This window comes from Mustela nigripes, chromosome 2, assembly GCF_022355385.1.
Source record: "Mustela nigripes isolate SB6536 chromosome 2, MUSNIG.SB6536, whole genome shotgun sequence".
Lineage (NCBI taxonomy): Eukaryota > Metazoa > Chordata > Mammalia > Carnivora > Mustelidae > Mustela > Mustela nigripes.
In genome coordinates, this window is record NC_081558.1 from 61,891 (window position 1) to 76,188 (window position 14,298).

General features: G+C 61.4%; 1 protein-coding gene across 4 annotated transcripts in view; it reads right to left on the reverse strand.

Moving 5' to 3' along the window:
* The window catches only part of MIER2 (MIER family member 2), a 21,029-nt gene extending 6,731 nt beyond the window's left edge, over nucleotides 1-14,298 (reverse strand). Inside the window, exons 1-8 of one of the 4 annotated variants that reach the window (XM_059388403.1) lie at nucleotides 10,397-10,544; nucleotides 9,670-9,808; nucleotides 9,251-9,341; nucleotides 7,989-8,131; nucleotides 3,496-3,621; nucleotides 2,978-3,101; nucleotides 2,377-2,468; nucleotides 1,991-2,060 (exon numbers count right to left, since the gene is read on the reverse strand). In XM_059388403.1, coding sequence (XP_059244386.1) covers nucleotides 1,991-2,060; nucleotides 2,377-2,468; nucleotides 2,978-3,101; nucleotides 3,496-3,621; nucleotides 7,989-8,131; nucleotides 9,251-9,341; nucleotides 9,670-9,808; nucleotides 10,397-10,461 — 850 coding nt within the window. In that variant the 5' untranslated portion in view covers nucleotides 10,462-10,544. Of the gene's footprint in view, nucleotides 1-1,990; nucleotides 2,061-2,376; nucleotides 2,469-2,977; nucleotides 3,102-3,495; nucleotides 3,622-7,988; nucleotides 8,132-9,250; nucleotides 9,342-9,669; nucleotides 9,809-10,396; nucleotides 10,545-14,030 lie in introns of those variants that run through there. The other 3 variants (XM_059388404.1, XM_059388405.1, XM_059388402.1) reach the window with 3 other exon arrangements.

Sequence of the window (14,298 nt, forward strand, 5' to 3'; positions counted from 1 at the left end):
CACGAGAATGCAGAAGAACCACGGAGAACCGACGTGGAACAGCGAGTTAGCGAACTCCCTGTGCGCAAGACCGACTGAAACTACAAACCGCATCTCTACGGAGAGAAACCAACCGACGTGACATTTTTCCGAAGATGGTTCGCACCAGCACAGACGGGCCATGAGGTGCGACCAGGCGTGCAGCAGAAACACCACCGCCGGTTTCAGGAGGGGAACGGCACGCGGGGTCTGCAGGGGTCGACGGCGTCCCCGGAAGGACGACCCACGAGTAACCTCGGGGTTCGGCACAGCCCTCATCGAAATCGAGCTGCCAACAAGCTCACGAGCGGCTTATACAGACGCACGACCAGGCCCAAGGCTGGAGGACAGACATCGTCTCCAGCGCCACTCACGATGACGAAGACAGCGCGGGGACAGCCAGGTCCCACAAGAGACCAGCGGGCAGAAACCCAACATACGCACGTGCAACGGGCCACTCGGCGCGGGCCGGAGCAAAGCACAGGCTGGAGGCCTCCGGACCCCCGCCCCAACCACACACTCGACGAGCAAGCAAGGCTGCTGCTTCCCGCGTGGCGGGGAAGGTGGCGGCATTGGCCTTTGCAAGGACGCCTTCACGGCCCCCGCACGGCACGGCCGGAGCTAACGCTAACGACCAGACGGCGGTGCCCACAGCCCATGGCGGCCTCGTGTCCGGAACACCAGAGGGACACATGGATCGGGAAGGGAAAGGCGATTCCACTGAAACCGCAGAAAGAGCCTCGAGCAGGGGCCTGGACAGACGTCTGCAGCGGCTGCTCAACCTAGTCCCAGAGACTCGCCAGTTAAAGCCACAACGAGACTCCCTTCCTCAGCTAGAGACCCCGCAGCGTGTGTGGGACGTGCACCGACAGGGCCACGACTCCCATCACCCGTCCCAGAAGCAGCGTGGACCCGCTCGGAGCCGCACGGACACACCCATACTCCACCAGCACAACGGACACTCCAGGACACAGCACGCCACAGCCACGAGGCCCATGTGCCACACGCACAGATTTAACCTCTGCTGGGGGGCAGAGGGACACCTCGGGACCAAGGACCGGCCATTCCCTGGAAAAGGCAGAGGCCCCAAGGCTGGGGCCCCAGACGGAGGTTTGCACGTGCTCAGGACTCTTGGAGGAAGGGGCTAGGAAGTGTGCACGGCTGCCCTTGTCTGGGGGAGGGTGTCACGCGTCCTCAATTCACAGAGACTCACCGCATGGTTCCACAACCCAGCTGACCGGCGCCGTCCTGCCTCCCCCCACCACCGCTTACGGCCCAGCAAGCACATGCCGCCACGACCACGTCCCGGCTTCCAGCCCGGGGCCTCCGTGTCTCTGCTGAGAGGCCTTGTCTCCTCCATCTGCCCCCCTCACTGCCAGTCTCAGGGGCTGAATCATCCTGGGAGACTCCTGAGCCCGGGGTGCCAGCCCCAAACCGCAGGGCCCGTGGGGCCGGGAAAACAAGACTCGGCTCGACAGCCAGCTGACTTCACTCCCCTTTTCTTCCCCTGTAAGCAAACACGGCAGCACCTATCTCCAAGGACAACAGGCCTCGCTCCACGTTCCAGTGGGGACATCGGGTTGGGGATGCAGAGCACCCTAAGGACAGCACACGGCAGGGGACACCTGTCTCTGAAGGACACCTGGGACGAGGCCCAGACACGGCAAGACCCGAGCGGGGAAAGGTGAGCACGCCCGCAGAGCCGAGGACGGCCCGGGCAGGACGGGGTGGGCGGAGCCGGGGGCAGGGGGAGCCGAGGACGGCGGCCTGGGGTGGCCTGGGGTGCGGCAGGACCACGCAGCTGAGCTGAGGGACAGGGAGCAGGGAGGGGACGCCGCCAGGTCCTCCCACCCCTCAGATTCCCTCCAAGGATTGGGACGTGCTCCAGGAGGCAGGCAGCCAGGCCCTTCCCGGCTAATGGGGCTCTCGGGTCTCCTCCCCCCCGTCTCCCACAACCACCAGCCCCACTTACATTTCTCACCATGGCGGTCCAACTGCAGGCCGCTGAGGTCGGCTTGGAACTGAGGCCCAACCATGATCTCCTGTGAAGGCAAAGACCCGAGACAGTCTGGGCTGACGGGGCCCCAGGGTGGCCACCAGAGCCCAGGGCTCCCCTGTGCCATCTGGCCACAGACCAGTCCTGGGGTCCTGAGCACGAGAGGCAGAGGAAAGCATGGGTGGGTGTGACAGTGTCTGGTACGGCCAGTCTCGGGGCAAGGGAGGGCGAGGCCGCAGGACCCCAGTTGGCTGAGGTCCAGCCCAAAGGCCGCAAGACGGGAGCTCGGGCCGCAGCACAGGGCCACAGCTGCTGCGCAAGTCCCCGGTCCCCAGCGCAGCTCAGGGGTCAGGGCCACTCACCTTCTTACATTTGTTGGCAGGAAGGGCGTCCTCCTCCGTGTCGGACGACGTGGGCGAGCCACGCTCTTCGTCTGCATTGCCCAGGAAGCAGGCTTCCAGGAGAGGAGAGAGGCTGAGCTGCGCCGTGGCCCTGGGTGGCCCACCCAGGCTAGCGGGCCCTGGGGCATCTCCCTACCTGCCCCCCGACTCTCCGTCCCTGAGACGGAACACGGCCCACCCCTGGCCAGACAGGACTGTGCAACGGGCACGGACTGGGGACCCAGGAGGTCTGCCCCGTGGCGGTGACCACCATGCCGGGTCCCGAGCCACGGCACCTTCCGCGGCCAGCCACGCAGGCGGTCCCGGCGGCCAGGGCCAGGGGAGGATGGTCTCCAGGCACTGCCCCGGATCCACAGACTTGCAGTTTCAGGAACCAACCTGCTCCCTCCTCAGATCAGCGACCGCAGGTCATGGGAAAGGCAGGAAGCCCCAGGCAGCTCCGACTGAGGTCAGGGCGCCCTCAGGGTCCAAAGCGTCTGGGCACACGTGCCCAGCTCAGGGCCCCTCCCGCCTGCAGCCCCGGAGCCCCGCCTGGCCAAGGGCAGGGCAGAGAGACACCTACATCCACTCTGGCTGGGAAAAAGGTCGGAGGCCTCATGGGAGGTCACAGACGGGGTCAGGTCATCGGCTGACGACTGTGTCTCTTCCTCTTCTTCCCCCGAAAGCAAATCCTTCGCTATCTGTTCCTTTTAACAAGAAAGCAGAAAACCTGTTTGTGGTTTGTTTCCACCGTCTCCAGAGAACAGTCACAGTAACGGCGCAAACACGGTGACTGACACCGCAGGCCCACTCCGGACACCCGCGCGCCTGGGCCAGCCCTCCCTCTCGCCGACGGAGAGGCCGGGCACCGGGCACCGGGCACCGGGCGCCAGCGAGGGGCCCCTGCGAGCCTTGCGGGCTGGGAACGAGAGTCCCAGCTCTCCCCACGGAGCAGGTGGTCTTCCCCTGCGGTGACGAAGCCCGCCCCACTGTCCCCTGCCCTGTTGGGACCCAGAGAGCGGAGCCGCCCCCTCCTCCTCCTCCTGGCTGGTCTCCACGCTGCCCTCACCTACCCTCCCAGCCCTGCCCCCGTCCGCTCACCTTGTCCAGGGTCATGTCTGGGAGGCGGGCGGTGGTGTCGCTACCCTCGCTCTCCTGCTCGGAGACGGGGTCTGAGGCCTCGTAGCCGTAGAGGGCGAGCAGCTCATCCAGGGGCATGTCACTGCTCTGCGGGGGTCAGGGCTGTGTCAGGAGGGGCTGCTCAAGGTCACAGCAGCCACCCCCAGCCAGACCCCGGTCCTGCATCCAGAGACCCCCAGCCCCGTGGAGAGGCAGGGACCAGACACCTGATCCCCGAGAACCCTGCTCTGTGCCCCCGGTCCCCAGCCTCAAAGGGCGGGTCCAGGGCAGGCCTCCCCACTCCACAGGGTCCGGCCCAGGCTTAACCCCAGTACGGAGGAGGCCTCACGTCTGCAAAGCCAGCATGACGCGGGACGTCACTCCATCAGAAGGGAAACATGACCGACATCCGGACCAACGGCAAAGGGCCAGCCAGTAAAACCCAACAGCCACGTCGGGTTAAAAGCAGCCCTCAGTACAAGCAGGGAGTGGTCCGGCCACACGGACACAACAGAGACACGGCGGGCCTGCCCCCCCCAGCACCCCCAGCCCAGCTGAACAGGGAGGGAGGCTGCGGCCCACCACAGGGCACGGACACGGTGAGGCTCCGGGGCCCCAGGAAGCCCACTGGGAGGACGACGGGCATGAGCGTCGCCTTCCTCTCCTGAGCTGGCGCCGTCCGGCCGCACTGTGTCCTCCCCCGGGGACCCCGTCAGTCCCCCGACATCCTCGCCCCCCCCACCTTCCCAGGACCCCACTGACAGGGACGTTCCTGACGCCTCCTGCTCTCTGTGCTTCTGCTGGGGAGAACAGGGGGCCCAGGGATCCCGGCATGTGCCCGGGACCCCTCCGCAGCAACGCTCCGGGGAATGGACAGCATTATTCCAGTCCTCCGACTCGCGCACGGGCTGACGAAGCGAGCCCCAGGGGCACAGCACCCCACAGTCCCGGTGGGCGTCCCTCCTCCCAGGGGCCCTGGGCCTCGCTCCGGATCTCACTCATGTGCTCCACGAACACCATTCGCCTTTCCCACGTGAGCAAAGGGGGCACTTGGGAGTGCCAGCCACAGCCCAGAGTGCCCCAGGGTTCCGGGGGCAGCGGCCCCGCTCTCGCAGGACACACGGGCTGGAAGGGGGCGATGCGGGGGCAACGGGCCTCCTGTCTGGCCCCACACAGGCGTCTCCTCCAGACGACCCCCTGTGCCTGCTGTAACAGCAAAACTCAGGCTTTTGAGCAAAAAACTTGAATTTTGGAAAATCTGGATCTGACACCAGGAGCTTGGTAAACCTGCAGTATTGTTTAAGCTGATACAGAACGGCAGTGTCTCTGCCTTTATCTTGGAAATTATATTCTTTCTTAATCAGGTTTTGTTTTTTTAAATTTATTTTCAACTTAGTTAACTCACAGCGTAGCCTTGGTTTCGGGGTAGAATTCAGAGACCCATCAGCGGCACGGGACAGCCAGTGCTCACCCCCACCCGCCCTGTCCCTCCCCCGCAGCCCAGCTCGTTCCCTGGGGTCGGGCGTCTCTGTGGTTTGTCTCCTGTTTTCATCGGACTTTCTCTTTCCTTCCCTTCCCCTATGTTCATCTGTTTTGCTTCTTAAATTCCCCATATGAGTAATGCAGCATTTATCTTTCTCTGATTTTAATCAGTTTTTTAAAATTCTATCTGAAGAAAACCTAGGAGATGTACTTAATACATAGCTGGTTTTAGTTTTTGGTTAATTTTGAAACATTTTAAATTCATTTTAAACTTTTTAAATTGTTTTTTTTTCCCTAAGACTTCTGTCCTTGGTTATAGGACCAGAGTGGCACCAAGCGACACGTGGCACCAGACTAGGAAGACGCAGTATTATTACTGCTAATAAAAAGCTCCCAGCGCTTGGGGCCCGTTTGGTTAAATCAGTGCTGACATCGCCATGAACTGAGAAGTCACGTGCTAAGCCACTAACCCCAACGTGACTGTATCTGGAGACAGACCTTCGCAGGAAGAATTAGTGCCATCGGACGTGAGGATGTGCCTCTGATCCAGCAGGGTCGGGTCCTTGAAGAGACCCCGGACAGCGTGCTGTGTTCGCTCTCGGCCACGTGAGGACACAGAGAGAAGGCAGCCACGTGTAAGCCAAGAAGAGGGCCCTCACCAGAAGCGGCCCTGCCAGACATGAACGCAGACTGCTGGCCTCCACAGCCACGTGGCTTAAAGCCCCCCCCATCCACGGTACTAACGAGTGGTTTCCTAGATTTTGTAGCGTGAGCTTACGTTTGCAAGAAGGGCAGGCTGGAGAGCCCGTATGGGGCAGACCTCTCACCATGCAGGAGGGAACAGGATCCCACGGGGGAAGAGCCACCCCAAGTTCACCACCACTGGGTTCCAACGCAACCACACCCAGAAAGTTCACAGAACACGGTTGCAAAAAGCACTCTGCAACCACCGCACCACTTACTGGACGTGGACCCACCTTGTCTTAGAAGGTGGGTGACTACCTCCCCTCATCTAGGAAGGGCCGGATTCACACTTCAACCAAAAGGATCACAGATGAACGGGTCTGCCTTAAAGACAGCCGCTGGGGTCTCCTGTCTGCTTCTGCATTTACAGAAAGAGGAAGTTTTCCACTCCTCTCCCCAACCTGTTGTGGTTTTTTTTTTTTTTTAAGATTTATTTATTTATTCCATTTTCAGTACTTGTTTTATTTAAATTCACTTTAGTTAACAGACAGTGCATTTTAGTTTCAGAGGCCGAGTTTAACGACTCAACTGCATGTGACTCCACTCCACCTCCACTGCCCACCACATCATGGGCCCCCCTGGTGCCGGTCACTGGGCTAACCCATCCCCCACCCCTCAGTGCATTTCCTAGAGTTAGAGTCGCTCACGGTTTGCCTCCCTCTCTGATTTTTATTTTATCCTCTCTTCCCCTATGATACTGTTTTGTTTCTTAAACTCCACACAAGTGAGATCATATGATAAGCATCTTTCTCCGATTGACTTATTTCACCTGCATAATAGCCTCTAGTTCCATCCACGTCGCAAATGGCAAGACTGGGGGGGTGTGACGGCTGCATAGTATTCCACTGTATCTGTGGACCACATCTCCTTTATCTGTTCATCTGCTGAACAGCATCTCAGCTCCTTCCATAGTCGGGCTATTGTGGACGTTGCTGCTAGGAACACTCAGGTGCACGTGCCCCTTCGGATCACTACGTTTGAATCTCGGATAAATACCCCCTAGTGCGATTGCCAGGTCCTCTATTTTTAACTTCTTGAGGAAACTCCACACCGTTTTCCAGAGGGGCCGCACCAGCTTGCATTCGCAACAGGGTAGGAGGTTCCCCTTTCTCCGCATCCTCGCCAGCATCTGTCATTTCCTGACTGGTTAATTCTAGCCGTTCTGACCGGTGTGAGGTGGCATCTCATCGTGGTTTTGATCTGTATTTCCCTGATGCCGAGTGATATGGAGCACTTTTTCATGTGTCTGTTGGCCATCTGGATGTCTTCTTTGCAGAAATGTCTGTTCATGTCCTCTGCCCATTTCTTGATTGAATTACTTGTTCTTTGGGTGTTGAGTTTGATAAGTTCTTTATAGATTCTGAATACTAGCCCTTTATGTGATAAAACATTTGCAAATATCCTCTTGCATTCTGTTGGGGTTGTTTTTTTTTTTTTTTGTTTTGTCCACTGTTTCCTTTGCTGTGCAAAAGCTTTTGATCTTGATGAAGTTCCAATGGTTCATTTACTCCAGAGAGAGATAACAGAGAGTGAGAACACGGGGGAGAGGGAGAGAGGGAGAGAGAGAATCCCAAGCAGACTCCCCACCCGTGGTTGATCCCACCACGAGATCAGGACCTGAGCTGACACCAAGAGTCAGACGCTCAAAACCGACCACACCACCCAGGCATCCCCAGCCTGTTTTTATTTTAGAAAAGTTATTTTTTATTTTTTAAAGATTTTTTTTATTTTTAAAGATTTATTTTATTTTTTTATTTTTAAAGATTTATTTATTTGAGAGAGAGAGAAAAAGAGAAAGCAGGGGAGTGGCAGAAGCAGAGGGAGAAGCTGGACGCGGGGCTTGATCCCAGGACCCTGAGATCAGGACCCGAGCCGAAACCGAGACTCAGACACGTCACCAACCACACCGCCCAAGCATCCCGATTTCTTTTTTCATGTTCATAAGCAACTGGTATTTCTATTAACAAGACATTTACTGTATAACCTTTACGAAGCTCTTTGAAATCCTCAAGAATTTTTAAGAACATAAAGAGGATTCTGAGACCAAAAAAGAGCAGTGAGTTTAATGCCTAGAGCCCTAAAGCCCCAGGAGCACGACCGGGTCTGGCCTGACCCCCCATGACCTCAGCTCCTAGCACAGCGCCTCGTGCTGCCCAGACAGACACACAGACGCTGAGATCTGAACAGCCGGGGGTCTGGCCCAGGAGGCCCCCCCACACAAGGGCAGAGGGACCCGCTCAGCCGAGTACCTGGGCTATGAAGTCCTTCTCCAGCTCCCCTTCAGGCTTCTCGGGGTCTCCTGCGGCCGGCTCGCACGGCTCCTGGAGGCCGTAGTTCTGGGACAGGATCTCCACGAGGTTGAACTGATGGTCCGCAGAGCCCATGGACACCACTGAGAGGAGACGGCACCGGTGTGAGCTGCTCGAAACTGCACCCCAACCATCACACGGGCCAGGGGACGGCCAGGGAGGACACGCCAGCGGCCAGGCTGTCACCAGGGTCAAGCCCCACAGCCTGTGGCCAAGTGCACTCATGTGCTCACGCACACACAGGGGAAGGGCAGTGTGTGCGTGAGGTGCGAGTGCACGGCTGCCCGTGAGCGTGCGGCGCTCTGGTCAGCACCACGCGGTCATGAGGGAGAGACAGCAAGGCCGTGGAGGGAAGAGCACAGCCAGCTGACCGCACACACACATGCGGGACGTGCGGGGAGCCTCTCGGTCTCCGTCACCGCAGACCCCTATGGCGGAGCGGGGAGGAGGCCACAGACCAGGCAGAGACGAGCACCCGGGCGGCCCAAACTGCAGAAGGACCCGGCTCCCCGTCGGGCGGGGCCTCCAGCTCTGGGAACACGGACCCGCCGCCGGTGGTGTGCCCCGCAGGGGCAGCAGGGTGCGGGGGACACGCAGAAGGCCCGACAAGCGCCCATCCGCCCTCCTGCTCAGCAGAGCCACAGCCACAAGACCCGGCACGGGCCAACGGCTGGCAGACGTGACCAGATGATTGGTTTTCCCGAAAGAACCAGGATGTGTTCGTCTCTCTCCATTCTGGTCTTCAGTAAGTCACAGTCAAGGACAACAAAGACTAAAGGGAGTGGCGAGGGCTCTGTCCACCCAGGCCAGGGAGACGGGAAGGCCAAGGCTGGCCTCCTCCCTCCGCCTGGGGCCACACACAGGAGGAGGGGGAGCTGCCAGGGCCCAGCGTGGGGGGTGGGGGGTGCAGAGCACCCGGGAAGAGTGCCCCCCCAGCACCAAAACCCCATCTTCCTGCCTTGGCTAAGGTAAGTGCCCACCAGGCCAGCAGGCCACCCCAGGACCCTCTGGTCCTCTCCTCGGCTGTCCTGCCGCCACCAGAGGACGAGGGGGCGTCCCAGCCGCTCGGCTCACACCCGTCCTTGGACTCTGGGAGCCTGCACACGGTGTCCGGCTCTGCCCAGCTGGGCGAGATGCAGTCTGTCACACCCACAGAGGCCCTGGTGGCCCTGGGCGGGGCAGGGGAAGGGCGAGGAAGGTACCTGCCGCTGTCTGCAGGCTGGGCTCCCCGGGGCACAGGCTGTGAGCGAGGCAGGACGCCACACCAGGGCTCTGCCTTTCCAGTGAGGAGGCCTACGGAGGAAGAGAAGCAAAGTTGGCTTGGCAGGTCCCTGTAGGACACCTGGGAGCACGTACAGCGCAGAGCCCCACTGCCCGGGCAGCCCCAGGAAGAGGCCTCAGCGGGGAGAGCCCCCCTTGGCTTCCAGGCAGAAACTGATGAACAGATCCCAAACTTCACAGGAAAAGTCAAGGGACCCAGATAAGCCCAAACAATCTTGAGGTAGAAGAGTTCCTGGTTTGAAAGTACAACAGAGCCACAGGAATCAGAGCAGTGTGGCGCTACACGAAGCTGGACAGATGAATCAAAAGGACAGACTGGAGAACCCAGAAACAAACCGACCGGGTCACTTCCGACTGAGTCTCGACAAGGGGACAGAACGGCTCCGTGGGGAACGTCCGTGACACACGGTGCCGGGACGACAGGAGGGCCACGTGCTTGCTGGCACTGCACACAAGGGAGCCCACGATGGACCCAAGACCTTCAGGGTGAGAGCGAAAACCAGGGAGCTCTTAGAGGAAAACACAGGAATCACCTGTTTCCCTGGACACACACCACGGTTCCTCAGAGCGCCAAAAGCACAGGCAACGAGAGGAAAAGTCCATCGACAGACGTCTCCACCGGGAAGGACATCAGGAGGAAGTGAGAAGACAGTCCTCAGAGGCAACCGGGGGCCGCACATCACGAAAAGGGACCCGCTACGACTCACTAATGGAAAAGCAAAATGGGAAAGGGATCCAAACCCCCAGAGACACACTCGGTGGCCCGTGAGCACACGGAGAAGGGCTCCTCGGAAGGAAGCCAAGCGGAGGAGGGAGCCCAAGGAGGGCAGGCGCTCGGCGGCCCCGCAGGCCGGCACGGTGACAGACCACCCAGCACATCCTCCACTTGCCAGACACGAGGGGTCGGCCCAGCGCACGGGTCACTCCGAGACGAAGCCAACCAAGCAAAGACAGACCCAGGATGGGGTCTGTGTCGGCCTGGGCTGCTTCAAGGCAGGCGTAGGTCCCTGAGTGGGTGCCTCCCCCACCCCCAAACCAGGTAGGGGGCAGCTCAGCACCGAGCTCACCTGCACAGACACACCCGACTGCCCAGCCTGGCCTTCCACCGGCTCCCGCGTATCCGGCTTCCCATGACCTGGGGCCCAGACACACTCCGCGTCCTTCTGCGTCATGACACTCGGTCCACGGGGGCTGCGCTTCTGTAGAGATGCCACAGGAGCCCGAGCTCTGCCCACCCCGGGGTGACGCCCTGTGCTGCTCCTGCAGGGCGTGTGCTACGTGCGTCCCCCGACTGCGCTTACTTCTCTCTCGATCACCTGCCCCTTGTCAGTCTAACTCCCCGGGCACCCACCCCGAAACCGAGGAGGGGAGGGAGGTCCACGGGAGAAGGGACACACGGGTCCACTACAGCGCGCATGTGGACGTCCACAGTGGGACCTTCACAAGGGCCGGAGATGGGAAGGACACAAACGTCCACCAGCGGAGGAAGACGAGCAGAAGCATGGGCGTCCCCAGCCGCCACCAGGAGCGAGGCCCCCACGCACTACTCCAGGGCCGGCCCCGAGCCCGCGACGCGCAGGGAGGGGACCAGACACAGGAGGCCACATGGAGTGTGAGTCCACGCGTGCGACACGTCCAGACCAGGCTCCTCCACGGACAGGAAGGGGGCTCTCGGGGGCCGGGGGCGGGGGAGGGGACGGCTGAAGGGACGGGACCGCTCTGGGGACGCGGCAGGTTCCAAAGGTGACCGCTGATGGTCACACAGCTCCAGATGTGCTGAAAACCACTGAACTCCGCACACGAGGACGAGAGAACCGTACGAATAAACCTCAGCTAAGCTACCTGTGCGCACGCATGTGCGCACGCACACGGGAACACACACGCACGCGCACACGCGCACGAGATCTGAATAATGAAATCAAGTTACGGACACGGAGAAAGCTTTCTCAGGATGCCCTCGCTGGATCCTCGAGAGATCCTCCAGCCCTCGTGGGATCCTTCTCCTCCCAGGAGAATCGAGGAGCCACAGCTCAGGGAGATCAGGTCGCTCACCCGGCTCACACGGCACAGAAGCCGCGTCCCTCAGGCGCGGACTCAGAGACCCTCTGCGGACGTGCCGCTGCACAGACAACGCTGCAAAGGTGAGGACCACGAAGCCGGGAGGGAATGAGCCCCCGCTTCTCTGGGGTGAGGAGTGTGTGCGTGTATGCGTGTGTGCGCAGCCTCTACCAGCAGGGATGCTCTGTCCCTACGGGGGTCCGTCCCAGGGGCGGGGGTGGGGGGCTGCTCGGAGCTCCCCATGGCCTCAGATCTGCAGGTTCATTCCCAGATGACTCGGGGTTCCTCGACACTCACCAAGGAACGCTGACTTCATGATTCTCTTCCCTCCCCTGCCCCAACATCTGACCTGGAGACGTAAGCCCACCCTCAACAGTGGGATTCCCAGGCCCTCTACAACCTTTGTTGAGAACACTAGGGATGTTTCCAGCAGAGCCAAAGCCCACTTTGCTAAAGCGGAAGAAAAAACAGGACGGGGAGCGAGCTCAAGGAATTTCAGGTTAGAAAAAAAAGTACGGGAGGAAGGAGCAAAGGAACGTGCAGATGGGGTCCCAGAGGAGTGGGGAAGCCAGGTCTCGGCAAGGACAAGCCAGCTCTTCAGCCCTGTCTCGTGGGACCCCGACGGCTCCGACGCAGAGGCCAGTCACCAGGAGACTGGAATGCAGGGCCTTTCTCCCCCGGCCAGCTCCTCCCACTGCCCTTCCCAGCATAACCCATGGCGACACCATGGCGGCCCCCACGTGCTCTCCTCCCCCTGGGACCCGGGCATGGCTCCCCCTTCCAGAAGCAGAGTTCTGGGCCCCCTCCCTGGAGACCCAGATGGGCCTGGGACTTAGGGCAGGCGGCTCCCTGGGACTTAAAATGCAGCTCAGTCTCCATCGGGTATCGTCTGGGACAGTCACCAGCCGCCACGCTGGGAGGAAGCCCAAGCCACAGAGAGAGGCCATGGGGAGGGGTCCCAGCCACATGTGAGCAGGGACGCTTCCTTCCCCCAGGCCGGCTCCAGCCCCAGCCAGCAACCGAGGGTCAGGGCGGCCAGTGAGGAGCCTGAGTGGGGCCAACCATTGTTCTGACACCATGAGTCTGACAGCGATACACAATGACAGCGAAGAGGAAGAGCCCCACGGACCACGGAACACCTACGCCGGGCCAGGTGAGGAGAAAGGCCCTGGGTGCGCCGCGGTCCATGGGGAAACAGGTTCTGCCTGTCCCCACCCACGCGAGTCACCAGTCTCACCAGAACACAGAGAACAAACCAGCGGGAGCAGGCAGACACAGCACGGAGGCGAGACAGAGGAGTCCCCCGCCCCCAGGTGGAGACGGAAGGGCACCCAAGAGCGGCGGCGGGGGACGTGGCAGCGACTGCGTCACTGAGCCGAGGGTCCCGGGGAGGACGAAACAAAGCCCTGCAGGATTTTAAGTCCAAGACCAAGACAGTGCCGGTGGGCCTTTCCAACACCCAACTGGTGCCGCGAGGCAGACAACGCACAGCTCTCCCGCCTTCCCGCGAGGTGCTGGCCGCGACCCCGGCAACGAGAAAACGCGGCACGTGCTGGCAGCTTACAAACCATCGTCCTCACTGGTGAGACCTTACCAGGGACTGCCTAAGGATCAGACACTCGGCCAAGATACCAGGAGAACGCGTGCCTCCAGGGCACTCCCATTTCAGAGATGGGGGCACTAGCGCTGTGGACACTGAGTCACCCGCCCAAGATCACAAAACCTTGGAGGCTCCGGCACCGCCACAGGCGTCCCGGGCAGAGGCTGACTGTGGCTCATCACGTCGGACATCTCCACGCCTGCCAGCCCTTTAGTGACCAGTCCCTTTAGGACAGGCACGCTGGGACCTGCGCTCACAGCCAGAGCCCCGGGCCGCGCAGAGCCGGGCACACGTGGAGCTCACACACGGAGGTCACACACGGACCTTCTCCTGGGAAACCAACACAAATTCACTCTTCAGGGCACCGGCACACACACTCAACAGGTGGGAGAGGGACACCCTGGGCAGTGGGCTGGCTCTGCAGGCTTCAGGGGCTCTGCCCCCTGCAAGGCAGAGTCAAGACCCACAACCCCAGCTCAGCCAGGCGGGCGAGCTGCCCACACGCCCCGCGCCCCTGAGCCAGGAGCCCACACACCCTCCCGGCCTGGCCTCTGCCTCTGGTCTCCCAGGTCAGCCACCACCCCCAGGAGGCCTCCGTTTCCCTAAACGCCCCCTAAGGAAGGAGAACTGTCTACGGGCCCTTTGCAACCAGCCACCCAGCACAACTGGCTGCTGAGATCTCGCCCTGCACCCAGACACCCACACCCTCTTCGGCGCACACGCAGGACCTGCTGCTGCCCCTCGCTCGTGCGGGAGGACGGCCATTCCCACCGCGCTGGGCTACACCCGAACCCCCCACACAGCTCCGGAACCGCGCGGCGCACGCCCGCGCCCGCGGTGCCCGTCTGGGGGGCCCCCTGTCCTCTCGGCCTCAGGGGCCCGGCCCGTTTCGGCAGGAGCCCGCGCGGGGTCTGCGGGCCCTAACTTGCGAGCCCAGACGGCAACGCCACGTCCTACGAGTCCCGGGGCCTGGGCCCTGGCAGGTGCACCGTCCCCAGTCCCCGCGGGGCCCTGCGAGGGGAGAGCGGTCCGCCCTGTCTCACCCAACGAAGTCGGGAGAGAAAACCGGGGACAGCAAGCCCACCCCGGAGTGAAACTTTTCCGTCCGGCTCTGACGGGGCGCGCAGCCGCCCGGACGGTCCCGGCGAGCCCGACGGCGCGTCGCAGTCCAGGCCCCCTCCGGCCCCCCGGGTCTCGGGGGAGGGGTCTCGGGCCTGCTCCCCGGGCCCAGAGGGGCTCCGAGCAGTAAGGCCGGCGGCCGCCCCGAGGACGCCCCCACGCCCCGGCCGCTGCGCTCAGGGCTCCGTCCGC